Source organism: Carcharodon carcharias, chromosome 13 (assembly GCF_017639515.1).
Source record: "Carcharodon carcharias isolate sCarCar2 chromosome 13, sCarCar2.pri, whole genome shotgun sequence".
NCBI lineage: Eukaryota > Metazoa > Chordata > Chondrichthyes > Lamniformes > Lamnidae > Carcharodon > Carcharodon carcharias.
This window is the reverse complement of record NC_054479.1, coordinates 122,404,927-122,432,836: the sequence shown is the minus strand read 5'-3', so window position 1 is coordinate 122,432,836 and position 27,910 is coordinate 122,404,927. Positions and strand designations below refer to the sequence as shown.

Sequence of the window (27,910 nt, the reverse complement as noted above, 5' to 3'; positions counted from 1 at the left end):
GGTACAGTTCTACAAACACTGACTCTCACTGGGATACAGTTCCACAAACACTGACTCTTACTGGGGTACAGTTCTACAAACACCAAGTCTCACTGGGGTACAATTTCCCAGACAGTGACTCTCACTGGGGTACAGTTCCATGAACACTGACTCTCACTGGTATCCAGTTCCATGAACACTGACTCTCACTGAGGTACAGTTCCATGGACACTGACTCTCACTGGGGTACAGTTCCATGGACACTGACTCTCCCTGGGGTACAGTTCCATGGACACTGATTCTCACTGGGGTACAATTCCACAAACACTGACTCTCACTGGGGTACAGTTCCACAAACACTGACTCTCACTGGGATACAGTTCCACAAACACTGACTCTCACTGGGGTACAGTTTGACTGGTACTGACTCTCACTGGGGTACAGTTCCACAGGCACTGACTCTTACTGGGGTACAGTTCCACAGGCACTGACTCTTACTGGCGTACAGTTCCACAGGGACTAACTCTTACTGGGGTACAGTTCCACAGGCACTGACTTTCACTGGAGTACAGTTCCCCAGATACTGACTCTCACTGGGGTACAGTTCCACAGACACTGACTCTCACTGGGGTACAGTTCCATGGACACTGACTCTCACTGGTGTACAGTTCCATGGACACTGACTTTCACTGGGGTACAGTTCCATGGACACTGACTCTCACTGGGGTACAGTTCCCCAGACAATGACTCTCACTGGGGTACAGTTTCCCAGACAGTGACTCTCACTGGGGTACAGTTCCACAAACACTGACTCTCACTGGGGTACAGTTCCACAAACACTGACTCTCACTGGGTACAGTTCCACAGGCACTGACTCTCACTGGGGTACAGTTCCACAGGCACTGACTCTCACTGGGGTACAGTTCCACAGGCACTGACTCTCACTGGGGTACAGTTCCACAGGCACTGACTCTCACTGGGGTACAGTTCCCCCGATACTGACTCTCACTGGGGTACAGTTCCCCAGATACTGACTCTCCCTGGGGTACAGTTCCATGGACACTGACTCTCCCTGGGGTACAGTTCCATGGACACTGACTCTCCCTGGGGTACAGTTCTACAAACACTGACTCTCACTGGGATACAGTTCCACAAACACTGACTCTTACTGGGGTACAGTTCTACAAACACCAAGTCTCACTGGGGTACAATTTCCCAGACAGTGACTCTCACTGGGGTACAGTTCCATGAACACTGACTCTCACTGGTATCCAGTTCCATGAACACTGACTCTCACTGAGGTACAGTTCCATGGACACTGACTCTCCCTGGGGTACAGTTCCATGGACACTGACTCTCCCTGGGGTACAGTTCCATGGACACTGACTCTCCCTGGGGTACAGTTCCATGGACACTGATTCTCACTGGGGTACAGTTCCATGGACACTGATTCTCACTGGGGTACAGTTCCACAAACACTGACTCTCACTGGGATACAGTTCCATGGACACTGACTCTCACTGGGGTACAGTTTCACTGGTACCGACTCTCACTGGGGTACAGTTCCACAGCAACTGACTCTCACTGGGGTCCAGTTCCGCAGGAACTGACTCTCACTGGGGTCCAGTTCCACAGGCACTGACTCTGACTGGGGTACAGTTCCACAGGCACTGACTCTTACTGGGGTACAGTTCCACAGGAACTGACTCTCACTGGGGTACAGTTCCACAGGCACTGACTTTCATTGGGGTACAGTTCCCCAGATACTGACTCTCACTGGGGTACAGTTCCACAGACACTGACTCTCACTGGGGTACAGTTCCACAGACACTGATTCTCACTGGGGTACAGTTTCACAGACACTGACTCTCACTGTGGTACAGTTCCGCAAACACTGACTCTCACTAGGGTGCAGTTCCATGAACACTGACTCTCACTGGGGTACAGTTCCATGGACACTGACTCTCACTGGGGTACAGTTCCATGGACACTGACTCTCACTGGGGTACAGTTCCATGGACACTGACTCTCACTGGGGTACAGTTCCATGGACACTGATTCTCACTGGGGTACAGTTCCACAAACACTGACTCTCACTGGGATACAGTTCCACAAACACTGACTCTCACTGGGGTACAGTTCTACAAACACCAAGTCTCACTGGGATACAGGTTCCCAGACAGTAACTCTCACTGGGGTACAGTTCCACAGGCACTGACTCTCACTGGGATACAGCTCCACAAACACTGACTCTCACTGGGGTACAGCTCCACAGGCACTGACTCTTACTGAGGTATAGTTCCACAGGCACCAACTCTTACTGGGGGACAGATCCGCAGGCATTGACTTTCACTGGGGTACGGTTCCCCAGACACTGACCCTCACTGGGGTACGGTTCCCCAGACAATGACTCTCACTGGGGTACGGTTCCACAGGCACTGACTCTCTCACTGGGGTACAGTTCCAAGGACAATGACTCTCACTGGGGTACAGTTTCACAGGTACCAACTCTCACTGGGTACATTTCCTTGGACACTGACTCTCACTGGGGTACAGTTCCACAAACACTGACGCTTACTGGGGTACAGTTCCACAAACACTGACTCTTACTGGGGTACAGTTCCGTGGACGTTGACTCTCACTGGGGTACAGTTCCCCAGACACTGACTCTCACTGGGGTACAGTTCCCCAGACACTCACTCTCACTGGGGTACAGTTCCATGGACACTCACTCTCACTGGGGTCCAGTTCCACAGGCACTGACTCTTACTGGGGTACAGTTCCACAGGCACTGACTCTTACTGGGGTACAGTTCCACAGGAACTGACTCTCACTGGGGTACAGTTCCACAGGCACTGACTTTCATTGGGGTACAGTTCCCCAGATACTGACTCTCACTGGGGTACAGTTCCACAGACACTGACTCTCGCTGGGGTACAGTTCCACAGACACTGATTCTCACTGGGGTACAGTTTCACAGACACTGACTCTCACTGTGGTACAGTTCCGCAAACACTGACTCTCACTAGGGTGCAGTTCCATAAACACTGACTCTCACTGGGGTACAGTTCCATGGACACTGACTCTCACTGGGGTACAGTTCCATGGACACTGACTCTCACTGGGGTACAGTTCCATGGACACTGATTCTCACTGGGGTACAGTTCCACAAACACTGACTCTCACTGGGATACAGTTCCACAAACACTGACTCTCACTGGGGTACAGTTCTACAAACACCAAGTCTCACTGGGATACAGGTTCCCAGACAGTAACTCTCACTGGGGTACAGTTCCACAGGCACTGACTCTCACTGGGATACAGCTCCACAAACACTGACTCTCACTGGGGTACAGCTCCACAGGCATTGACTCTTACTGAGGTATAGTTCCACAGGCACCAACTCTTACTGGGGGACAGATCCGCAGGCACTGACTTTCACTGGGGTACGGTTCCCCAGACACTGACCCTCACTGGGGTACGGTTCCCCAGACAATGACTCTCACTGGGGTACGGTTCCACAGGCACTGACTCTCTCACTGGGTACATTTCCTTGGACACTGACTCTCACTGGGGTACAGTTCCACAAACACTGACGCTTACTGGGGTACAGTTCCACAAACACTGACTCTTACTGGGGTACAGTTCCGTGGACGTTGACTCTCACTGGGGTACAGTTCCCCAGACACTGACTCTCACTGGGGTACAGTTCCCCAGACACTCACTCTCACTGGGATACAGTTCCATGGACACTGACTCTCACTGGGGTACAGTTCCATGGACACTGACTCTCACTGGGGTACAGTTCCATGGACACTGACTCTCACTGGGGTACAGTTCCATGGACACTGACTCTCACTGGGGTACAGTTCCATGGACACTGACTCTCACTGGGGTACAGTTCCATGGACACTGACTCTCACTGGGGTACAGTTCCATGGACACTGACTCTCACTGGGGTACAGTTCCATGGACACTGACTCTCACTGGGGTACAGTTCCATGGACACTGACTCTCACTGGGGTACAGTTCCCCAGACACTGACTCTCACTGGGGTACAGTTTCCCAGACAGTGACTCTCACTGGGGTACAGTTCCACAAACACTGACTCTCACTGGGGTACAGTTCCACAAGCACCGACTCACTGGGGTACAGTTCCATGGACACTGACTCTCATTGGGGTACAGTTCCCCAGACAGTGACTCTCACTGGGGTGCAGTTCCACAGGCACCAACTCTCACTGGGGTACAGTTCTACAAACACCAAGTCTCACTGAGGTACAGGTTCCCAGACAGTAACTCTCACTGGGGTACAGTTCCACAGGCACTGACTCTCACTGGGATACAGCTCCACAAACACTGACTCTCACTGGGGTACAGCTCCACAGGCACTGACTCTTACTGAGGTATTGTTCCACAGGCACCAACTCTTACTGGGGAACAGTTCCGCAGGCACTGACTTTCACTGGGGTACGGTTCCCCAGACACTGACTCTCACTGGGGTACGGTTCCCCAGACAATGACTCTCACTGGGGTACGGTTCCACAGGCACTGACTCTCTCACTGGGGTACAGTTCCAAGGACAGTGACTCTCACTGGGGTACAGTTTCACAGGTACCAACTCTCACTGGGTACAGTTCCTTGGACACTGACTCTCACTGGAGTACAGTTCCACAAACACTGACGCTTACTGGGGTACAGTTCCACAAACACTGACTCTTACTGGGGTACAGTTCCGTGGACACTGACTCTCACTGGGGTACAGTTCCACAGGCACTGACTTTCACTGGGGTACAGTTCCACAGGCACTGACTCTCACTGGGGTACAGTTCCACAGGCACTGACTCTCACTGGGGTACAGTTCCATGAACACTGACTTTCATTGGGGTACAGTTCCCCAGATACTGACTCTCACTGGGTACAGTTCCACAGGCACTGACTCTCACTGGGGTACAGTCCACAGGCACTGACTCTCACTGGGGTACAGTTCCATGGACACTGACTGTCACTGGGGTACAGTTCCATGGACACTGACTCTCACTGGGGTACAGTTCCATTGACACTGACTCTCCCTGGGGTACAGTTCCATGGACACTGACTCTCCCTGGGGTACAGTTCTACAAACACTGACTCTCACTGGGATACAGTGACACAAACACTGACTCTTACTGGGGTACAGTCCTACAAACACCAAGTCTCACTGGGGTACAATTTCCCAGACAGTGACTCTCACTGGGGTACAGTTCCATGAACACTGACTCTCACTGGTATCCAGTTCCATGAACACTGACTCTCACTGAGGTACAGTTCCATGGACACTGACTCTCACTGGGGTACAGTTCCATGGACACTGACTCTCCCTGGGGTACAGTTCCATGGACACTGATTCTCACTGGGGTACAATTCCACAAACACTGACTCTCACTGGGGTACAGTTCCACAAACACTGACTCTCACTGGGATACAGTTCCACAAACACTGACTCTCACTGGGGTACAGTTTGACTGGTACCGACTCTCACTGGGGTACAGTTCCACAGGCACTGACTCTTACTGGGGTACAGTTCCACAGGCACTGACTCTTACTGGCGTACAGTTCCACAGGGACTAACTCTTACTGGGGTACAGTTCCACAGGCACTGACTTTCACTGGAGTACAGTTCCCCAGATACTGACTCTCACTGGGGTACAGTTCCACAGACACTGACTCTCACTGGGGTACAGTTCCATGGACACTGACTCTCACTGGGGTACAGTTCCATGGACACTGACTTTCACTGGGGTACAGTTCCATGGACACTGACTCTCACTGGGGTACAGTTCCCCAGACAATGACTCTCACTGGGGTACAGTTTCCCAGACAGTGACTCTCACTGGGGTACAGTTCCACAAACACTGACTCTCACTGGGGTACAGTTCCACAAACACTGACTCTCACTGGGTACAGTTCCACAGGCACTGACTCTCACTGGGGTACAGTTCCACAGGCACTGACTCTCACTGGGGTACAGTTCCACAGGTACTGACTCTCACTGGGGTACAGTTCCACAGGCACTGACTCTCACTGGGGTACAGTTCCCCCGATACTGACTCTCACTGGGGTACAGTTCCCCAGATACTGACTCTCCCTGGGGTACAGTTCCATGGACACTGACTCTCCCTGGGGTACAGTTCCATGGACACTGACTCTCCCTGGGGTACAGTTCTACAAACACTGACTCACACTGGGATACAGTTCCACAAACACTGACTCTTACTGGGGTACAGTTCTACAAACACCAAGTCTCACTGGGGTACAATTTCCCAGACAGTGACTCTCACTGGGGTACAGTTCCATGAACACTGACTCTCACTGGTATCCAGTTCCATGAACACTGACTCTCACTGAGGTACAGTTCCATGGACACTGACTCTCCCTGGGGTACAGTTCCATGGACACTGACTCTCCCTGGGGTACAGTTCCATGGACACTGACTCTCCCTGGGGTACAGTTCCATGGACACTGATTCTCACTGGGGTACAGTTCCATGGACACTGATTCTCACTGGGGTACAGTTCCACAAACACTGACTCTCACTGGGATACAGTTCCATGGACACTGACTCTCACTGGGGTACAGTTTCACTGGTACCGACTCTCACTGGGGTACAGTTCCACAGCAACTGACTCTCACTGGGGTCCAGTTCCGCAGGAACTGACTCTCACTGGGGTCCAGTTCCACAGGCACTGACTCTGACTGGGGTACAGTTCCACAGGCACTGACTCTTACTGGGGTACAGTTCCACAGGAACTGACTCTCACTGGGGTACAGTTCCACAGGCACTGACTTTCATTGGGGTACAGTTCCCCAGATACTGACTCTCACTGGGGTACAGTTCCACAGACACTGACTCTCACTGGGGTACAGTTCCACAGACACTGATTCTCACTGGGGTACAGTTTCACAGACACTGACTCTCACTGTGGTACAGTTCCGCAAACACTGACTCTCACTAGGGTGCAGTTCCATGAACACTGACTCTCACTGGGGTACAGTTCCATGGACACTGACTCTCACTGGGGTACAGTTCCATGGACACTGACTCTCACTGGGGTACAGTTCCATGGACACTGACTCTCACTGGGGTACAGTTCCATGGACACTGATTCTCACTGGGGTACAGTTCCACAAACACTGACTCTCACTGGGATACAGTTCCACAAAACTGACTCTCACTGGGGTACAGTTCTACAAACACCAAGTCTCACTGGGATACAGGTTCCCAGACAGTAACTCTCACTGGGGTACAGTTCCACAGGCACTGACTCTCACTGGGATACAGCTCCACAAACACTGACTCTCACTGGGGTACAGCTCCACAGGCACTGACTCTTACTGAGGTATAGTTCCACAGGCACCAACTCTTACTGGGGGACAGATCCGCAGGCATTGACTTTCACTGGGGTACGGTTCCCCAGACACTGACCCTCACTGGGGTACGGTTCCCCAGACAATGACTCTCACTGGGGTACGGTTCCACAGGCACTGACTCTCTCACTGGGGTACAGTTCCAAGGACAATGACTCTCACTGGGGTACAGTTTCACAGGTACCAACTCTCACTGGGTACATTTCCTTGGACACTGACTCTCACTGGGGTACAGTTCCACAAACACTGACGCTTACTGGGGTACAGTTCCACAAACACTGACTCTTACTGGGGTACAGTTCCGTGGACGTTGACTCTCACTGGGGTACAGTTCCCCAGACACTGACTCTCACTGGGGTACAGTTCCCCAGACACTCACTCTCACTGGGGTACAGTTCCATGGACACTGACTCTCACTGGGGTACAGTTCCATGGACACTGACTCTCACTGGGGTACAGTTCCATGGACACTGACTCTCACTGGGGTACAGTTCCATGGACACTGACTCTCACTGGGGTACAGTTCCATGGACACTGACTCTCACTGGGGTACAGTTCCATGGACACTGACTCTCACTGGGGTACAGTTCCATGGACACTGACTCTCACTGGGGTACAGTTCCATGGACACTGACTCTCACTGGGGTACAGTTCCATGGACACTGACTCTCACTGGGGTACAGTTCCATGGACACTGACTCTCACTGGGGTACAGTTCCCCAGACACTGACTCTCACTGGGGTACAGTTTCCCAGACAGTGACTCTCACTGGGGTACAGTTCCACAAACACTGACTCTCACTGGGGTACAGTTCCACAAGCACCGACTCACTGGGGTACAGTTCCATGGACACTGACTCTCATTGGGGTACAGTTCCCCAGACAGTGACTCTCACTGGGGTGCAGTTCCACAGGCACCAACTCTCACTGGGGTACAGTTCTACAAACACCAAGTCTCACTGAGGTACAGGTTCCCAGACAGTAACTCTCACTGGGGTACAGTTCCACAGGCACTGACTCTCACTGGGATACAGCTCCACAAACACTGACTCTCACTGGGGTACAGCTCCACAGGCACTGACTCTTACTGAGGTATTGTTCCACAGGCACCGACTCTTACTGGGGGACAGTTCCGCAGGCACTGACTTTCACTGGGGTACGGTTCCCCAGACACTGACTCTCACTGGGGTACGGTTCCCCAGACAATGACTCTCACTGGGGTACGGTTCCACAGGCACTGACTCTCTCACTGGGGTACAGTTCCAAGGACAGTGACTCTCACTGGGGTACAGTTTCACAGGTACCAACTCTCACTGGGTACAGTTCCTTGGACACTGACTCTCACTGGAGTACAGTTCCACAAACACTGACGCTTACTGGGGTACAGTTCCACAAACACTGACTCTCACTGGGGTACAGTTCCACAGGCACTGACTTTCACTGGGGTACAGTTCCACAGGCACTGACTCTCACTGGGGTACAGTTCCACAGGCACTGACTCTCACTGGGGTACAGTTCCATGAACACTGACTTTCATTGGGGTACAGTTCCCCAGATACTGACTCTCACTGGGTACAGTTCCACAGGCACTGACTCTCAGTGGGGTACAGGTCCACAGGCACTGACTCTCAGTGGGGTACAGTTCCACAGGCACTGACTCTCACTGGGGTACAGTTCCACAGGCACTGACTCTCACTGGGGTACAGTTCCACAGGCACTGACTCTCACTGGGGTACAGTCCACAGGCACTGACTCTCACTGGGGTACAGTTCCATGGACACTGACTGTCACTGGGGTACAGTTCCATGGACACTGACTCACACTGGGGTACAGTTCCATTGACACTGACTCTCCCTGGGGTACAGTTCCATGGACACTGACTCTCCCTGGGGTACAGTTCTACAAACACTGACTCTCACTGGGATACAGTTCCACAAACACTGACTCTTACTGGGGTACAGTTCTACAAACACCAAGTCTCACTGGGGTACAATTTCCCAGACAGTGACTCTCACTGGGGTACAGTTCCATGAACACTGACTCTCACTGGTATCCAGTTCCATGGACACTGACTCTCACTGGGGTACAGTTCCATGGACACTGACTCTCCCTGGGGTACAGTTCCATGGACACTGATTCTCACTGGGGTACAATTCCACAAACACTGACTCTCACTGGGGTACAGTTCCACAAACACTGACTCTCACTGGGATACAGTTCCACAAACACTGACTCTCACTGGGGTACAGTTTGACTGGTACCGACTCTCACTGGGGTACAGTTCCACAAACACTGACTCTCACTGGGGACCAGTTCCGCAGGAACTGACTCTCACTGGGGTCCAGTTCCACAGGCACTGACTCTTACTGGGGTACAGTTCCACAGGCACTGACTCTTACTGGCGTACAGTTCCACAGGGACTAACTCTTATTGGGGTACAGTTCCACAGGCACTGACTTTCACTGGAGTACAGTTCCCCAGATACTGACTCTCACTGGGGTACAGTTCCACAGACACTGACTCTCACTGGGGTACAGTTCCATGGACACTGACTCTCACTGGGGTACAGTTCCATGGACACTGACTTTCACTGGGGTACAGTTCCATGGACACTGACTCTCACTGGGGTACAGTTCCCCAGACAATGACTCTCACTGGGGTACAGTTTCCCAGACAGTGACTCTCACTGGGGTACAGTTCCACAAACACTGACTCTCACTGGGGTACAGTTCCACAAACACTGACTCTCACTGGGTACAGTTCCACAGGCACTGACTCTCACTGGGGTACAGTTCCACAGGCACTGACTCTCACTGGGGTACAGTTCCACAGGCACTGACTCTCACTGGGGTACAGTTCCACAGGCACTGACTCTCACTGGGGTACAGTTCCCCAGATACTGACTCTCACTGGGGTACAGTTCCCCAGATACTGACTCTCCCTGGGGTACAGTTCCATGGACACTGACTCTCCCTGGGGTACAGTTCCATGGACACTGACTCTCCCTGGGGTACAGTTCTACAAACACTGACTCTCACTGGGATACAGTTCCACAAACACTGACTCTTACTGGGGTACAGTTCTACAAACACCAAGTCTCACTGGGGTACAATTTCCCAGACAGTGACTCTCACTGGGGTACAGTTCCATGAACACTGACTCTCACTGGTATCCAGTTCCATGAACACTGACTCTCACTGAGGTACAGTTCCATGGACACTGACTCTCCCTGGGGTACAGTTCCATGGACACTGACTCTCCCTGGGGTACAGTTCCATGGACACTGACTCTCCCTGGGGTACAGTTCCATGGACACTGATTCTCACTGGGGTACAGTTCCATGGACACTGATTCTCACTGGGGTACAGTTCCACAAACACTGACTCTCACTGGGATACAGTTCCATGGACACTGACTCTCACTGGGGTACAGTTTCACTGGTACCGACTCTCACTGGGGTACAGTTCCACAGCAACTGACTCTCACTGGGGTCCAGTTCCGCAGGAACTGACTCTCACTGGGGTCCAGTTCCACAGGCATTGACTCTTACTGGGGTACAGTTCCACAGGCACTGACTCTTACTGGGGTACAGTTCCACAGGAACTGACTCTCACTGGGGTACAGTTCCACAGGCACTGACTTTCATTGGGGTACAGTTCCCCAGATACTGACTCTCACTGGGGTACAGTTCCACAGACACTGACTCTCACTGGGGTACAGTTCCACAGACACTGATTCTCACTGGGGTACAGTTTCACAGACACTGACTCTCACTGTGGTACAGTTCCGCAAACACTGACTCTCACTAGGGTGCAGTTCCATGAACACTGACTCTCACTGGGGTACAGTTCCATGGACACTGACTCTCACTGGGGTACAGTTCCACGGACACTGACTCTCACTGGGGTACAGTTCCATGGACACTGATTCTCACTGGGGTACAGTTCCATGGACACTGATTCTCACTGGGGTACAGTTCCACAAACACTGACTCTCACTGGGGTACAGTTCTACAAACACCAAGTCTCACTGGGATACAGGTTCCCAGACAGTAACTCTCACTGGGGTACAGTTCCACAGGCACTGACTCTCACTGGGATACAGCTCCACAAACACTGACTCTCACTGGGGTACAGCTCCACAGGCACTGACTCTTACTGAGGTATAGTTCCACAGGCACCAACTCTTACTGGGGGACAGATCCGCAGGCACTGACTTTCACTGGGGTACGGTTCCCCAGACACTGACCCTCACTGGGGTACGGTTCCCCAGACAATGACTCTCACTGGGGTACGGTTCCACAGGCACTGACTCTCTCACTGGGGTACAGTTCCAAGGACAATGACTCTCACTGGGGTACAGTTTCACAGGTACCAACTCTCACTGGGTACATTTCCTTGGACACTGACTCTCACAGGGGTACAGTTCCACAAACACTGACGCTTACTGGGATACAGTTCCACAAACACTGACTCTTACTGGGGTACAGTTCCGTGGACACTGACTCTCACTGGGGTACAGTTCCATGAACACTGACTTTCATTGGGGTACAGTTCCCCAGATACTGACTCTCACTGGGTACAGTTCCACAGGCACTGACTCTCAGTGGGGTACAGGTCCACAGGCACTGACTCTCAGTGAGGTACAGTTCCACAGGCACTGACTCTCACTGGGGTACAGTTCCACAGGCACTGACTCTCACTGGGGTACAGTTCCACAGGCACTGACTCTCACTGGGGTACAGTTCCACAGGCACTGACTCTCACTGGGGTACAGTCCACAGGCACTGACTCTCACTGGGGTACAGTTCCATGGACACTGACTGTCACTGGGGTACAGTTCCATGGACACTGACTCTCACTGGGGTACAGTTCCATGGACACTGACTCTCCCTGGGGTACAGTTCTACAAACACTGACTCTCACTGAGATACAGTTCCACAAACACTGACTCTTACTGGGGTACAGTTCTACAAACACCAAGTCTCACTGGGGTAAAATTTCCCAGACAGTGACTCTCACTGGGGTACAGTTCCATGAACACTGACTCTCACTGGTATCCAGTTCCATGAACACTGACTCTCACTGAGGTACAGTTCCATGGACACTGACTCTCACTGGGGTACAGTTCCATGGACACTGACTCTCCCTGGGGTACAGTTCCATGGACACTGATTCTCACTGGGGTACAGTTCCACAAACACTGACTCGCACTGGGGTACAGTTCCACAAACACTGACTCTCACTGGGATACAGTTCCACAAACACTGACTCTCACTGGGGTACAGTTTGACTGGTACCGACTCTCACTGTTGTACAGTTCCACAGGAACTGACTCTCACTGGGGACCAGTTCCGCAGGAACTGAATCTCACTGGGGTCCAGTTCCACAGGCACTGACTCTTACTGGGGTACAGTTCCACAGGCACTGACTTTCACTGGAGTACAGTTCCCCAGATACTGACTCTCACTGGGGTACAGTTCCACAGACACTGACTCTCACTGGGGTACAGTTCCATGGACACTGACTCTCACTGGGGTACAGTTCCATGGACACTGACTTTCACTGGGGTACAGTTCCATGGACACTGACTCTCACTGGGGTACAGTTCCCCAGACAATGACTCTCACTGGGGTACAGTTTCCCAGACAGTGACTCTCACTGGGGTACAGTTCCACAAACACTGACTCTCACTGGGGTACAGTTCCACAAACACTGACTCTCACTGGGGTACAGTTCCACAAACACTGACTCTCACTGGGGTACAGTTCCACAAGCACCGACTCACTGGGGTACAGTTCCATGGACACTGACTCTCATTGGGGTACATTTCCCCAGACAGTGACTCTCACTGGGGTGCAGTTCCACAGGCACCAACTCTCACTGGGGTGCAGTTCCACAGGCACCAACTCTCACTGGGGTACAGTTCTACAAACACCAAGTCTCACTGGGGTACAGGTTCCCAGACAGTAACTCTCAATGGGGTACAGTTCCACAGGCACTGACTCTCACTGGGATACAGCTCCACAAACACTGACTCTCACTGGGGTACGGTTCCACAGGCACTGACTCTCTCACTGGGGTACAGTTCCAAGGACAGTGACTCTCACTGGGGTACAGTTTCACAGGTACCAACTCTCACTGGGTACAGTTCCTTGGACACTGACTCTCACTGGAGTACAGTTCCACAAACACTGACGCTTACTGGGGTACAGTTCCACAAACACTGACTCTTACTGGGGTACAGTTCCGTGGACACTGACTCTCACTGGGGTACAGTTCCACAGGCACTGACTCTCACTGGGGTACAGTTCCACAGGCACTGACTCTCACTGGGGTACAGTTCCACAGGCACTGACTCTCACTGGGGTACAGTTCCATGGACACTGACTTTCATTGGGGTACAGTTCCCCAGATGCTGACTCTCACTGGGTACAGTTCCCCAGATACTGACTCTCACTGGGTACAGTTCCACAGGCACTGACTCTCTCAGTGGGGTACAGTTCCACAGGCACTGACTCTCAGTGGGGTACAGTTCCACAGGCACTGACTCTCAGTGGGGTACAGTTCCACAGGCACTGACTCTCACTGGGGTACAGTTCCACAGGCACTGACTCTCACTGGGGTACAGTTCCACAGGCACTGACTCTCACTGGGGTACAGTTCCATGGACACTGACTCTCACTGGGGTACAGTTCCATGGACACTGCCTCTCCCTGGGGTACAGTTCCATGGACACTGACTCTCCCTGGGGCACAGTTCTACAAACGCTGACTCTCACTGGGATACAGTTCCACAAACACTGACTCTTACTGGGGTACATTGCTACAAACACCAACTCTCACTGGGGTATAATTTCCCAGACAGTGACTCTCACTGGGGTACAGTTCCATGAACACTGACTCTCACTGGTATCCAGTTCCATGAACACTGACTCTCACTGAGGTACAGTTCCATGGACACTGACTCTCACTGGGGTACAGTTCCATGGACACTGACTCTCCCTGGGGTACAGTTCCATGGACACTGATTCTCACTGGGGTACAGTTCCACAAACACTGACTCTCACTGGGATACAGTTCCACAAACACTGACTCTCACTGGGGTACAGTTTGACTGGTACCGACTCTCACTGGGGTACAGTTCCACAGGAACTGACTCTCACTGGGGTCCAGTTCCGCAGGAACTGACTCTCACTGGGGTCCAGTTCCACAGGCACTGACTCTTACTGGGGTTCAGTTCCACAGGCACTGACTCTTACTGGGGTACAGTTCCACAGGCACTGACTCTCACTGTGGTACAGTTACGCAAACACTGACTCTCACTAGGGTGCAGTTCCATGAACACTGACTCTCACTGGGGTACAGTTCCATGGACACTGACTCTCACTGGGGTACAGTTCCATGGACACTGACTCTCACTGGGGTACAGTTCCATAAACACTGACTCTCACTGGGGTACAGTTCCATGGACACTGATTCTCACTGGGTTACAGTTCAATGGACACTGATTCTCACTGGGGTACAGTTCCACAAACACTGACTCTCACTGGGATACAGTTCCACAAACACTGACTCTCACTGGGATACAGTTCCACAAACACTGACTCTCACTGGGGTACAGTTCTACAAACACCAAGTCTCACTGGGGTACAGGTTCCCAGACAGTAACTCTCACTGGGGTACAGTTCCACAGGCACTGACTCTCACTGGGATACAGCTCCACAAACACTGACTCTCACTGGGGTACAGCTCCACAGGCACTGACTCTTACTGAGGTATAGTTCCACAGGCACCAACTCTTACTGGGGGACAGTTCCGCAGGCACTGACTTTCACTGGGGTACTGTTCCCCAGACACTGACTCTCACTGGGGTACGGTTCCCCAGACAATGACTCTCACTGGGGTACGGTTCCACAGGCACTGACTCCCTCACTGGGGTACAGTTCCAAGGACAGTGACTCTCACTGGGGTACAGTTTCACAGGTACCAACTCTCACTGGGTACAGTTCATTGGACACTGACTCTCACTGGGGTACAGTTCCACAAACACTGACGCTTACTGGGGTACAGTTCCATGGACACTGACTCTCACTGGGGTACAGTTCCATGGACACTGACTCTCACTGGGGTACAGTTCCATGGACACTGACTCTCACTGGGGTACAGTTCCATGGACACTGCCTCTCCCTGGGGTACAGTTCCATGGACACTGACTCTCCCTGGGGCACAGTTCTACAAACGCTGACTCTCACTGGGATACAGCTCCACAAACACTGACTCTCACTGGGGTACAGCTCCACAGGCACTGACTCTTACTGAGGTATAGTTCCACAGGCACCAACTCTTACTGGGGGACAGATCCGCAGGCACTGACTTTCACTGGGGTACGGTTCCCCAGACACTGACCCTCACTGGGGTACGGTTCCCCAGACAATGACTCTCACTGGGGTACGGTTCCACAGGCACTGACTCTCTCACTGGGGTACAGTTCCAAGGACAATGACTCTCACTGGGGTACAGTTTCACAGGTACCAACTCTCACTGGGTACATTTCCTTGGACACTGACTATCACTGGGGTACAGTTCCACAAACACTGACGCTTACTGGGATACAGTTCCACAAACACTGACTCTTACTGGGGTACAGTTCCGTGGACACTGACTCTCACTGGGGTACAGTTCCATGAACACTGACTTTCATTGGGGTACAGTTCCCCAGATACTGACTCTCACTGGGTACAGTTCCACAGGCACTGACTCTCAGTGGGGTACAGGTCCACAGGCACTGACTCTCAGTGAGGTACAGTTCCACAGGCACTGACTCTCACTGGGGTACAGTTCCACAGGCACTGACTCTCACTGGGGTACAGTTCCACAGGCACTGACTCTCACTGGGGTACAGTTCCACAGGCACTGACTCTCACTGGGGTACAGTCCACAGGCACTGACTCTCACTGGGGTACAGTTCCATGGACACTGACTGTCACTGGGGTACAGTTCCATGGACACTGACTCTCACTGGGGTACAGTTCCATGGACACTGACTCTCCCTGGGGTACAGTTCTACAAACACTGACTCTCACTGAGATACAGTTCCACAAACACTGACTCTTACTGGGGTACAGTTCTACAAACACCAAGTCTCACTGGGGTAAAATTTCCCAGACAGTGACTCTCACTGGGGTACAGTTCCATGAACACTGACTCTCACTGGTATCCAGTTCCATGAACACTGACTCTCACTGAGGTACAGTTCCATGGACACTGACTCTCACTGGGGTACAGTTCCATGGACACTGACTCTCCCTGGGGTACAGTTCCATGGACACTGATTCTCACTGGGGTACAGTTCCACAAACACTGACTCGCACTGGGGTACAGTTCCACAAACACTGACTCTCACTGGGATACAGTTCCACAAACACTGACTCTCACTGGGGTACAGTTTGACTGGTACCGACTCTCACTGTTGTACAGTTCCACAGGAACTGACTCTCACTGGGGACCAGTTCCGCAGGAACTGACTCTCACTGGGGTCCAGTTCCACAGGCACTGACTCTTACTGGGGTACAGTTCCACAGGCACTGACTTTCACTGGAGTACAGTTCCCCAGATACTGACTCTCACTGGGGTACAGTTCCACAGACACTGACTCTCACTGGGGTACAGTTCCATGGACACTGACTCTCACTGGGGTACAGTTCCATGGACACTGACTTTCACTGGGGTACAGTTCCATGGACACTGACTCTCACTGGGGTACAGTTCCCCAGACAATGACTCTCACTGGGGTACAGTTTCCCAGACAGTGACTCTCACTGGGGTACAGTTCCACAAACACTGACTCTCACTGGGGTACAGTTCCACAAACACTGACTCTCACTGGGGTACAGTTCCACAAACACTGACTCTCACTGGGGTACAGTTCCACAAGCACCGACTCACTGGGGTACAGTTCCATGGACACTGACTCTCATTGGGGTACATTTCCCCAGACAGTGACTCTCACTGGGGTGCAGTTCCACAGGCACCAACTCTCACTGGGGTGCAGTTCCACAGGCACCAACTCTCACTGGGGTACAGTTCTACAAACACCAAGTCTCACTGGGGTACAGGTTCCCAGACAGTAACTCTCAATGGGGTACAGTTCCACAGGCACTGACTCTCACTGGGATACAGCTCCACAAACACTGACTCTCACTGGGGTACGGTTCCACAGGCACTGACTCTCTCACTGGGGTACAGTTCCAAGGACAGTGACTCTCACTGGGGTACAGTTTCACAGGTACCAACTCTCACTGGGTACAGTTCCTTGGACACTGACTCTCACTGGAGTACAGTTCCACAAACACTGACGCTTACTGGGGTACAGTTCCACAAACACTGACTCTTACTGGGGTACAGTTCCGTGGACACTGACTCTCACTGGGGTACAGTTCCACAGGCACTGACTCTCACTGGGGTACAGTTCCACAGGCACTGACTCTCACTGGGGTACAGTTCCACAGGCACTGACTCTCACTGGGGTACAGTTCCATGGACACTGACTTTCATTGGGGTACAGTTCCCCAGATGCTGACTCTCACTGGGTACAGTTCCCCAGATACTGACTCTCACTGGGTACAGTTCCACAGGCACTGACTCTCAGTGGGGTACAGTTCCACAGGCACTGACTCTCAGTGGGGTACAGTTCCACAGGCACTGACTCTCAGTGGGGTACAGTTCCACAGGCACTGACTCTCACTGGGGTACAGTTCCACAGGCACTGACTCTCACTGGGGTACAGTTCCACAGGCACTGACTCTCACTGGGGTACAGTTCCATGGACACTGACTCTCACTGGGGTACAGTTCCATGGACACTGCCTCTCCCTGGGGTACAGTTCCATGGACACTGACTCTCCCTGGGGCACAGTTCTACAAACGCTGACTCTCACTGGGATACAGTTCCACAAACACTGACTCTTACTGGGGTACATTGCTACAAACACCAACTCTCACTGGGGTATAATTTCCCAGACAGTGACTCTCACTGGGGTACAGTTCCATGAACACTGACTCTCACTGGTATCCAGTTCCATGAACACTGACTCTCACTGAGGTACAGTTCCATGGACACTGACTCTCACTGGGGTACAGTTCCATGGACACTGACTCTCCCTGGGGTACAGTTCCATGGACACTGATTCTCACTGGGGTACAGTTCCACAAACACTGACTCTCACTGGGATACAGTTCCACAAACACTGACTCTCACTGGGGTACAGTTTGACTGGTACCGACTCTCACTGGGGTACAGTTCCACAGGAACTGACTCTCACTGGGGTCCAGTTCCGCAGGAACTGACTCTCACTGGGGTCCAGTTCCACAGGCACTGACTCTTACTGGGGTACAGTTCCACAGGCACTGACTCTTACTGGGGTACAGTTCCACAGGCACTGACTCTCACTGTGGTACAGTTACGCAAACACTGACTCTCACTAGGGTGCAGTTCCATGGACACTGACTCTCACTGGGGTACAGTTCCATGGACACTGACTCTCACTGGGGTACAGTTCCATGGACACTGACTCTCACTGGGGTACAGTTCCATAAACACTGACTCTCACTGGGGTACAGTTCCATGGACACTGATTCTCACTGGGTTACAGTTCAATGGACACTGATTCTCACTGGGGTACAGTTCCACAAACACTGACTCTCACTGGGATACAGTTCCACAAACACTGACTCTCACTGGGATACAGTTCCACAAACACTGACTCTCACTGGGGTACAGTTCTACAAACACCAAGTCTCACTGGGGTACAGGTTCCCAGACAGTAACTCTCACTGGGGTACAGTTCCACAGGCACTGACTCTCACTGGGATACAGCTCCACAAACACTGACTCTCACTGGGGTACAGCTCCACAGGCACTGACTCTTACTGAGGTATAGTTCCACAGGCACCAACTCTTACTGGGGGACAGTTCCGCAGGCACTGACTTTCACTGGGGTACTGTTCCCCAGACACTGACTCTCACTGGGGTACGGTTCCCCAGACAATGACTCTCACTGGGGTACGGTTCCACAGGCACTGACTCCCTCACTGGGGTACAGTTCCAAGGACAGTGACTCTCACTGGGGTACAGTTTCACAGGTACCAACTCTCACTGGTACAGTTCATTGGACACTGACTCTCACTGGGGTACAGTTCCACAAACACTGACGCTTACTGGGGTACAGTTCCATGGACACTGACTCTCACTGGGGTACAGTTCCATGGACACTGACTGTCACTGGGGTACAGTTCCATGGACACTGACTCTCACTGGGGTACAGTTCCATGGACACTGACTCTCACTGGGGTACAGTTCCATGGACACTGACTCTCACTGGGGTACAGTTCCATGGACACTGACTCTCACTGGGGTACAGTTCCATGGACACTGACTCTCACTGGGGTACAGTTCCATGGACACTGACTCTCACTGGGGTACAGTTCCATGGACACTGACTCTCACTGGGGTACAGTTCCATGGACACTGACTCTCACTGGGGTACAGTTCCATGGACACTGACTCTCACTGGGGTACAGTTCCATGGACACTGACTCTCACTGGGGTACAGTTCCATGGACACTGACTCTCACTGGGGTACAGTTCCATGGACACTGACTCTCACTGGGGTACAGTTCCTCAGACACCGCCTCTCACTGGGGTACAGTTTCCCAAACAGTGACTCTCACTGGGGTACAGTTCCACAAACACTGACTCTCACTGGGGTACAGTTCCACAAGCACCGACTCACTGGGGTACAGTTCCATGGACACTGACTCTCATTGGGGTACAGTTCCCCAGACAGTGACTCTCACTGGGGTGCAGTTCCACAGGCACCAACTCTCACTGGGGTACAGTTCTACAAACACCAAGTCTCACTGGGGTACAGGTTCCCAGACAGTAACGCTCACTGGGGTACAGTTCCACAGGCACTGACTCTCACTGGGATACAGCTCCACAAACACTGACTCTCACTGGGGTACAGCTCCACAGGCACTGACTCTTACTGAGGTATAGTTCCACAGGCACCAACTCTTACTGGGGGACAGTTCCGCAGGCACTGACTTTCACTGGGGTACGGTTCCCCAGACACTGACTCTCACTGGGGTACGGTTCCCCAGACAATGACTCTCACTGGGGTACGGTCCACAGGCACTGACTCTCTCACTGGGGTACAGTTCCAGGGACAGTGACTCTCACTGGGGTACAGTTTCACAGGTACCAACTCTCACTGGGTACAGTTCCTTGGACACTGACTCTCACTGGGGTACAGTTCCACAAACACTGACGCTTACTGGGGTACAGTTCCACAAACACTGACTCTTACTGGGGTACAGTTCCGTGGACACTGACTCTCATTGGGGTACAGTTCCCCAAACACTGACTCTCACTGGGGTACAGTTCTCCAGACACTGACTCTCACCGGGGTACAGTTCCCCAGACACTGACTCTCACTGGGGTACAGTTCCATGGACACTGACTCTCACTGGGGTACAGTTCCATGGACACTGACTCTCACTGGGGTACAGTTCCATGGACACTGACTCTCACTGGGGTACAGTTCCATGGACACTGACTCTCACTGGGGTACAGTTCCATGGACACTGACTCTCACTGGGGTACAGTTCCCCAGACAGTGACTCTCACTGGGGTACAGTTTCCCAGACAGTGACTCTCACTGGGGTACAGTTCCACAAACACTGACTCTCACTGGGGTACAGTTCCACAAGCACCGACTCACTGGGGTACAGTTCCATGGACACTGACTCTCATTGGGGTACAGTTCCCCAGACAGTGACTCTCACTGGGGTGCAGTTCCACAGGCACCAACTCTCACTGGGGTACAGTTCCACAGGCACCTACTCTCACTGGGATACAATTCCACAGGCACTGACTCTCACTGGGATACAAAACTTCAAAATGCTAACAGGTACTGTTTGGGCCTAATGGCCTGTATATGGTTTTTTGTTCATCATGGATTGTGGCAGTCGCTAGCTAGGCAAGCATTTATTGCCCATCCCTATTTGCCCTTATGGAAGGTGATGGTGAGTTGCCTTCTTGAACCACTGAAATCCATGTGATCTAGGTACACCCACAGTTCTGTTATGGATGGAGTTCCAGGATTTTGACCCAGCAACAGTGAAGGAACAGCAATATATTTCCAAGTCAGTGAGTGACTTGGGAACATCACCACTTGGAAGCTCCCCTCCATGTGTCTGCTGCCCTTGTCCTTTTAGATGGTAGAGGTCATGGGCTTGGAAGTTGCTGTCTAAGAGTCTTGGTGAGTCCCCACAGTGCATCTTGTAGATGATACACATTGGTACCACTGTGTGCTGGTGGTGGAGGGTGTGAATGTTTGTGATGTTGTGCTAATCAAGTGAGTTGCTTTGTCCTGGACAGTGCCAAGCTTCTTGAGTATTGTGGGAGCTGCACTTATCCAGGCAATTGGGGAATACTCCATCACACTCCTGACTGGTGCCTTGCAGATGGTGGACAGGCTTTGGAGAGTCAGGAGGTAAGTTAATCGCCACAGGATTCCTAGCTTCTGACCTGCTCTTCTACCCACTATATATGGCTAGACCAGTTCAGTCTCTGGTCAATGGTAACCCTCAGGGTGTTGGTAGTGAGGGATTCAGCGATGGTCATGTCATTGAATGCAAGGGGTGACAGTTAGATCCTCTCTTGTTGGAGATGGTCATTGCCTGGCACTTGTGTGGCACAAAGGTTTCTTACCACTTGTCAGCCCAAGTCTCGATATGTTCCAGGTCTTGCTGCATTTGGACATGGACTGCTTCAGTACCTGAGGAGTTGCGAATGCTGCTGAAAGCTGTACAATCATCAGTGAACATCCCCACTTCTAACCTTATGATGAAAGGAAAGTCATTGATGAAGCAGCTGAAGATGGTTGGGCCTAGGACCCTGATGAACTCCTGTCATGATGTCCTGGAGCTGAGATGACTGACCTCCAACAACCACAACCATCTTCCTTTCTGCTGGATATGACTCCAACCAGCAGGGAGCTTTTCCCCAATTCCCATTGACTCCAGTATTACTAGGACGTCTTGATGCCACACTCGGACCAAATGCTGCCTTGATGCCAAGGGCAGTCACTGTCATCTCATCTCTAGAGTTCATCTCTTTTGTTCATGTTTGAACCAAGGCGCTAATGAGGTCAGTAGCTGAGTAGCCCTGGTGGAACCTAAGCTGAGCGTCAGTGAGCAGGTTATTGCTAAGCAAGTCCCACTTGAGAGCACTGTTGATGACCCTTTCCTTCACTTTACTGATCATGGAGAGTAGACTGATGGGCGGTAATTGACCAGGTTAGATTTGTCCTGCTTTTTGTGTACAGGACATACCTGGGCAATTTTTCACATTACCGTGTTGATGCCAAAAGCTGTACTGGAAGCTTGGCTGAGGGCGTGGCAAGCTCTGGAGCGCCAGTCTTCAGTACTATTGCCGGAATATTGTCAGGGCCCATACTATCCAGTGCCTTTAGCCATTTCTTGATTTCACATGGAGTGAATCGAATTGGCTGAAGACTGGCATCTGTGCTGCTGGGGACCTCCTCTGAGGGGACCAAGATGGATCATCCACTCGGCACATCTGGCTGAAGATTGTTGCGAATGCTTCAGCCTTTTTTGCACTGATGTGCTGGGCTCCTCCGTCATTGAGGACGGGGATATTTGTGGAGCCTCCCCCACTGAGTTGTTTAATTGGCCACCACCATTCATGACTGGATGTGGCAGGACTGCAGAGCTTAGGTCTGAACTATTTGTTGTGGAATCGCTAAGCTCTGTCTGTCACATGCTGCTTATGCTGTTTGGCATGCAAGTAGTCCTGTGTTGTAGGTTGGCAGCTCATTTTTAGGTATGCCTGGTGCTGCTCCTGGCATGTCCTCCTGCACTCTTAATTGTGAGTCTTTCTTACGCAGAGAGGACAGATGTTGGGATCTTGGGCAATGGGGACAGATGTTGGTTGAAGAAGATGAAAGTCAACCAGGATTCTGGCTTCTGACCCCTGACCTTTCACTGGTGACCCTGGCTGGGAACTGAGTTGAATGTAAAGGTTGTGTTCTCTAGACATTATAAATTCCCCAGTGTCTCTTTGCTTCTTTCTACTGTTACTGCACTGTAAGCCCTGTCCTCTCTCTGGGTGGCATTCAGCAACTGGGATCAGATTTTGAGATGAGTGCAGAACAAGATAGGCAATTGCTCTTGGGTTCATGACCTGTATCCCAGGGAGAGGCCACAGCGCCTAGGGTCATGCCCCATACCACAGGGGGAGGCTACACTTGCCCTGGTTATTGTTATTGTTGTGTTTCTGACAGTCTGCCTTTCTTCCTTGTTTAGAACTTGGAACTACTGGAGCGAGTCAAGCATCTGGAGACATGTGAATGCAGAAAGCCCATGTGCTCTTGGCAGGGGAGGGAGTATGAGGAGGGACAGTCGTGGGACCAGGACCCATGCAGCAGCTGTGCCTGTACCAATGGAGAGGTACATTGCTCAAAGCGGGGTGACAGAGTCCTCTGTCAGGGTGAGTACTACGCACTGGGTTGGGGAAAAAGGGAGAGCCAAATACTTTGAACACAAGTTGTCTTCTAATAAATGATGTTCCAGGCAAGAGTGCAGTAAAAATCGATTATAGAGCATATGTCACTGAAACAGGCCACTATGCACAAGCTGTCCATTCCAGCGTTTAAGGTCTGAGCCTCTTCCCATCCTTCCTCATCTAATTCTATCAGCGTAACCCTCTATTCCCTTCCCCCTCATATGCTTATCTAAATTCCCCTTAAATGCATCGATACTGTTCACCTTGACCAAGCCCTGTGATGGAGATTTCCACATTCTCATCACTCTCTGGGTAAAGTAGTTTCTTCTGAATTCCCAATTGGACTTCTTGGTAACTATCTTATATTCATGGCCTCTGATTTTGCACTCCCCCACAAGTGGAAGCACTTTGTGTCTACTCAGTCAAAGCCTTTCACAATTTTAAAGATCTTTATTAGGTGAGCCATCAGCCTTTTCCTTTCAAGAGCAAAGAGCCCCAGCCTGTTCATCCTTTCCTTATGGGTATAACCTCATCCTTGTACATGTTTTTGCAACTTCTCCAATGCACCTATACGTTCCGTACTGTAGGGTGACCAGAATCACGCACACTATTCCAAATGTGGTCTAACTAAAGTTTGGTACCTACCTTTCAATTCTATCCCTCTAAATATAAAAACAGTAAAACCAAATCTGTCAGCCTTGGCTCAGTGATAGCACACATAGTCCTGTGTCAAAACTTGTGGATTCAAGTCCCACTCCAGAGACTTGAGAGCACAATCCAGGCTTACAGTCCCAGTGCAGTACTGAGGAGTGCTACATTGTCGGAGGAGCAGCACCGAAAGAGTGCTGCATTGTCAGGGGAGGGGGTGGTGCGGTGTGTGGTACTGAGGCAGTGCTGCATTGTCGGAGGGGCAGTACTGAGGGAATGCAAAACAAAAACAGAATTACCTGGAAAAACTCAGCAGGTCTGGCAGCATCGGCGGAGAAGAAAAGAGTTGACGTTTCGAGTCCTCATGACCATTCAACAGAACTAGGTGAATCCAAGGAAGGAGTGAAATATAAGCTGGTTTAAGGTGTGTGTGTGTGTGTGTGGAGGGGTGGGGGGGGGGTGGTGGTGGTTTGGGTGGGGGGAGAGAAGTGGAGGGGGGTGGTGTGGTTGTAGGGACACTCAAGCAGTGATAGAAGCAGATCATCAAAAGATGTCACAGACAAAAGAACAAAAGAACACAGAGGTGTTGAAGTTGGTGATATATATCTAAACGAATGTGCTAATTAAGAATAGATGGTAGGGCACTCAAGGTATAGCTCTCGTGGGGGTGGGGGGAGCAGAAAAGATTTAAAAATATTTTAAAATAATGAAAATAGGTGGGAAAAGAAGAATCTATATAATTTATTGGAAAAATAAAAGGAAGGGGGAAGAAACAGAAAGGGGGTGGGGATGGAGGAGGCAGTTCAGGACCTAAAGTTGTCGAATTCAATATTCAGTCCGGAAGGCTGTAAAGTGCCTAGTCGGAAGATGAGGTGTTGTTCCTCCAGTTTGCGTTGGGCTTCACTGGAACAATGCAGCAAGCCAAGGACAGACATGTGGGCAAGAGAGCAGGGTGGAGTGTTAAAATGGCAAGCGACAGGGCGGTTTGGGTCATTCTTGCGGACAGACCGCATGTGTTCTGCAAAGCGGTCGCCCAGTTTACGTTTGGTCTCTCCAATGTAGAGGAGACCACATTGGGAGCAACGAATACAGTGGACTAAGTTGGGGGAAATGCAAGTGAAATGCTGCTTCACTTGAAAGGAGTGTTTGGGCCCTTGGACTGTGAGGAGAGAGGAAGTGAAGGGGCAGGTGTTACATCTTTTGCGTGGGCATGGGGTGGTGCCAAAGGTGGGGGTTGAAGAGGAGGGGGTGATGGAGGAGTGGACCAGGGTGTCCCGGAGGGAACGATCCCTACGGAATGCCGACGGGGGGGTGAAGGGAAGATGTGTTTGGTGGTGGCATCATGCTGGAGTTGGCAGAAATGGCGGAGGATGATCCTTTGAATGCGGAGGCTGGTGGGGTGATAAGTGAGGACAAGGGGAACCCTATCATGTTTCTGGGAGGGAGGAGAAGGCGTGAGGGCGGATGTGCGGGAGGTGGGCCGGACACAGTTGAGGGCCCTGTCAACGACCGTGGGTGGAAAACCTCGGTTAAGGAAGAAGGAGGACATGTCAGAGGAACTGTTTTTGAAGGTAGCATCATTGCAACAGATGCGATGGAGGCGAAGGAACTGAGAGAATGGGATGGAGTCCTTACAGGAAGCAGGATGTGAGGAGCTGTAGTCAAGGTAGCTGTGAGAGTCGGTAGGCTTGTAATGGATATTGGTGGACAGTCTGTCACCAGAGATTGAGACAGAGAGGTCAAGGCAGGGAAGGGAAGTGTCAGAGATGGACCACGTGAAAATGATGGAGGGGTGGAGATTGGAAGCAAAATTAATAAATTTTTCCAAGTCCCAACGAGAGCACTTTGGTGCTTCATGCAGTACTGAGGGAGTGCTGCATTGTCGGAGGGGCAGTACTGAGGGAGTGCTGCATTGTCAGGGGGGCAGTACTGAGGGAGTGCTGCATTGTCGGAGGGGCAGTACTGAGGGAGTGCTGCATTGTCAGAGGGGCAGTACTGAGGGAGTGCTGCATTGTCGGAGGGGCAGTACTGAGGGAGTGCTGCATTGTCGGAGGGGCAGTACTGAGGGAGTGCTGCATTGTCGGAGTGGCAAAATTAAGGGAGTGCTGCACAGTCAGAAGTGCTGACTTTCAGGTGAGACCGTAATCTGTGGTGCCCTCACTGGTGAGAGGGGAGAGGAGCCCTCCTGTTGGTGAACCTATAGTTATGTATTTTTCTTACGTCTCAACAGACAGTGTTACCAATGTTGCTCTTAGACTGTCTTTCACTCTGAACAATGTGATTTGTTCCCAGATCCCTGTGTTACCAACCCCTGCAAGAATGGAGGGCTCTGCCATGTTCTCATCTCTGACTCTGGTCAACAACCTTCAGGATTTACATGCAACTGCCCCGCGACATCCACAGGACGTCTATGTGAGGAGCCCATGATCCAGGTAGTGACACCCTGAGCAGTTCATGGAAAAGATAGATTGTGTTCATCCTCATTGTATAAAACAGTAATCACACAGCCTGACAAGGAAACTGATCCACAGAGAGCATTGGACACGGACATTGAGTCCATCAAAGCCCATTCCTTTAGTCCTCTAACTTGCAGGGGAAAGGGGGTTGGCCCTTTCAGGGAGCGGGGAGAGTTGACACTGATTGTCAAGTCCACATATATTGATACATTGGCTGTCGGTACAGATTATTATTAATGTGTATTTGATGGATGACCTTTAACCCTACTTCTGTTTACTCTATAGGTCTGCTCACTGCCCAGGGTTAAAGGTGGTTGTAATGGTGGGCACAGCATTCCTACAAGGCGTTGGTTTTACAACAGCCTCTCAGGCCTGTGTGAAGAGTTTGATTACAGCGGCTGTGGCGGGAACAACAATAACTTTAAAACGCATGAGGAGTGCATGAGGCGGTGTGAAATCGGAGCTTGCTGCTTCCGCCAACCAAAGCTGACTAACTTTCTGATTGGCTATGACCACGAAGGCTATGATCGCTATGGATACAACATGTCCGGTCTGGATCGGACTGCTAGGCAGGTGGTGGCATTTAACCCTGTGCGCTCTGGACCTGCATTGTTTGGGCCAAATGGACAGGTCTTCAGCGGCTTGAGTGATGGACGCGAGTTTGATAAGTACGGGTTTGACAAACAAGGGTATGACCGGGATGGCTTTCACAGGGACACTGGGTTTAACCTCACTGGATATAACAAGCGAGGGGAGCATGACTCCAGAGGAGAGTTTGACATGACTGGATTCGATGCTGAGGGTTACAACCGCGCCCAGTTTGACTGTGTTGGG

At 51.6% G+C, this 27,910-nt stretch overlaps 1 protein-coding gene across 1 annotated transcript in view; it reads left to right on the top strand.

Moving 5' to 3' along the window:
- LOC121285937 (kielin cysteine rich BMP regulator) overlaps positions 1-27,910 on the top strand; it is a gene marked incomplete at its 5' end in the record, with an annotated part of 176,900 nt that overhangs the window by 50,719 nt on the left and 98,271 nt on the right. The window contains 2 exons of the mRNA XM_041202897.1: positions 23,774-23,936; positions 25,254-25,256. Coding sequence (XP_041058831.1) covers positions 23,774-23,936; positions 25,254-25,256 — 166 coding nt within the window. The remainder of the gene's footprint in view (positions 1-23,773; positions 23,937-25,253; positions 25,257-27,910) is intronic.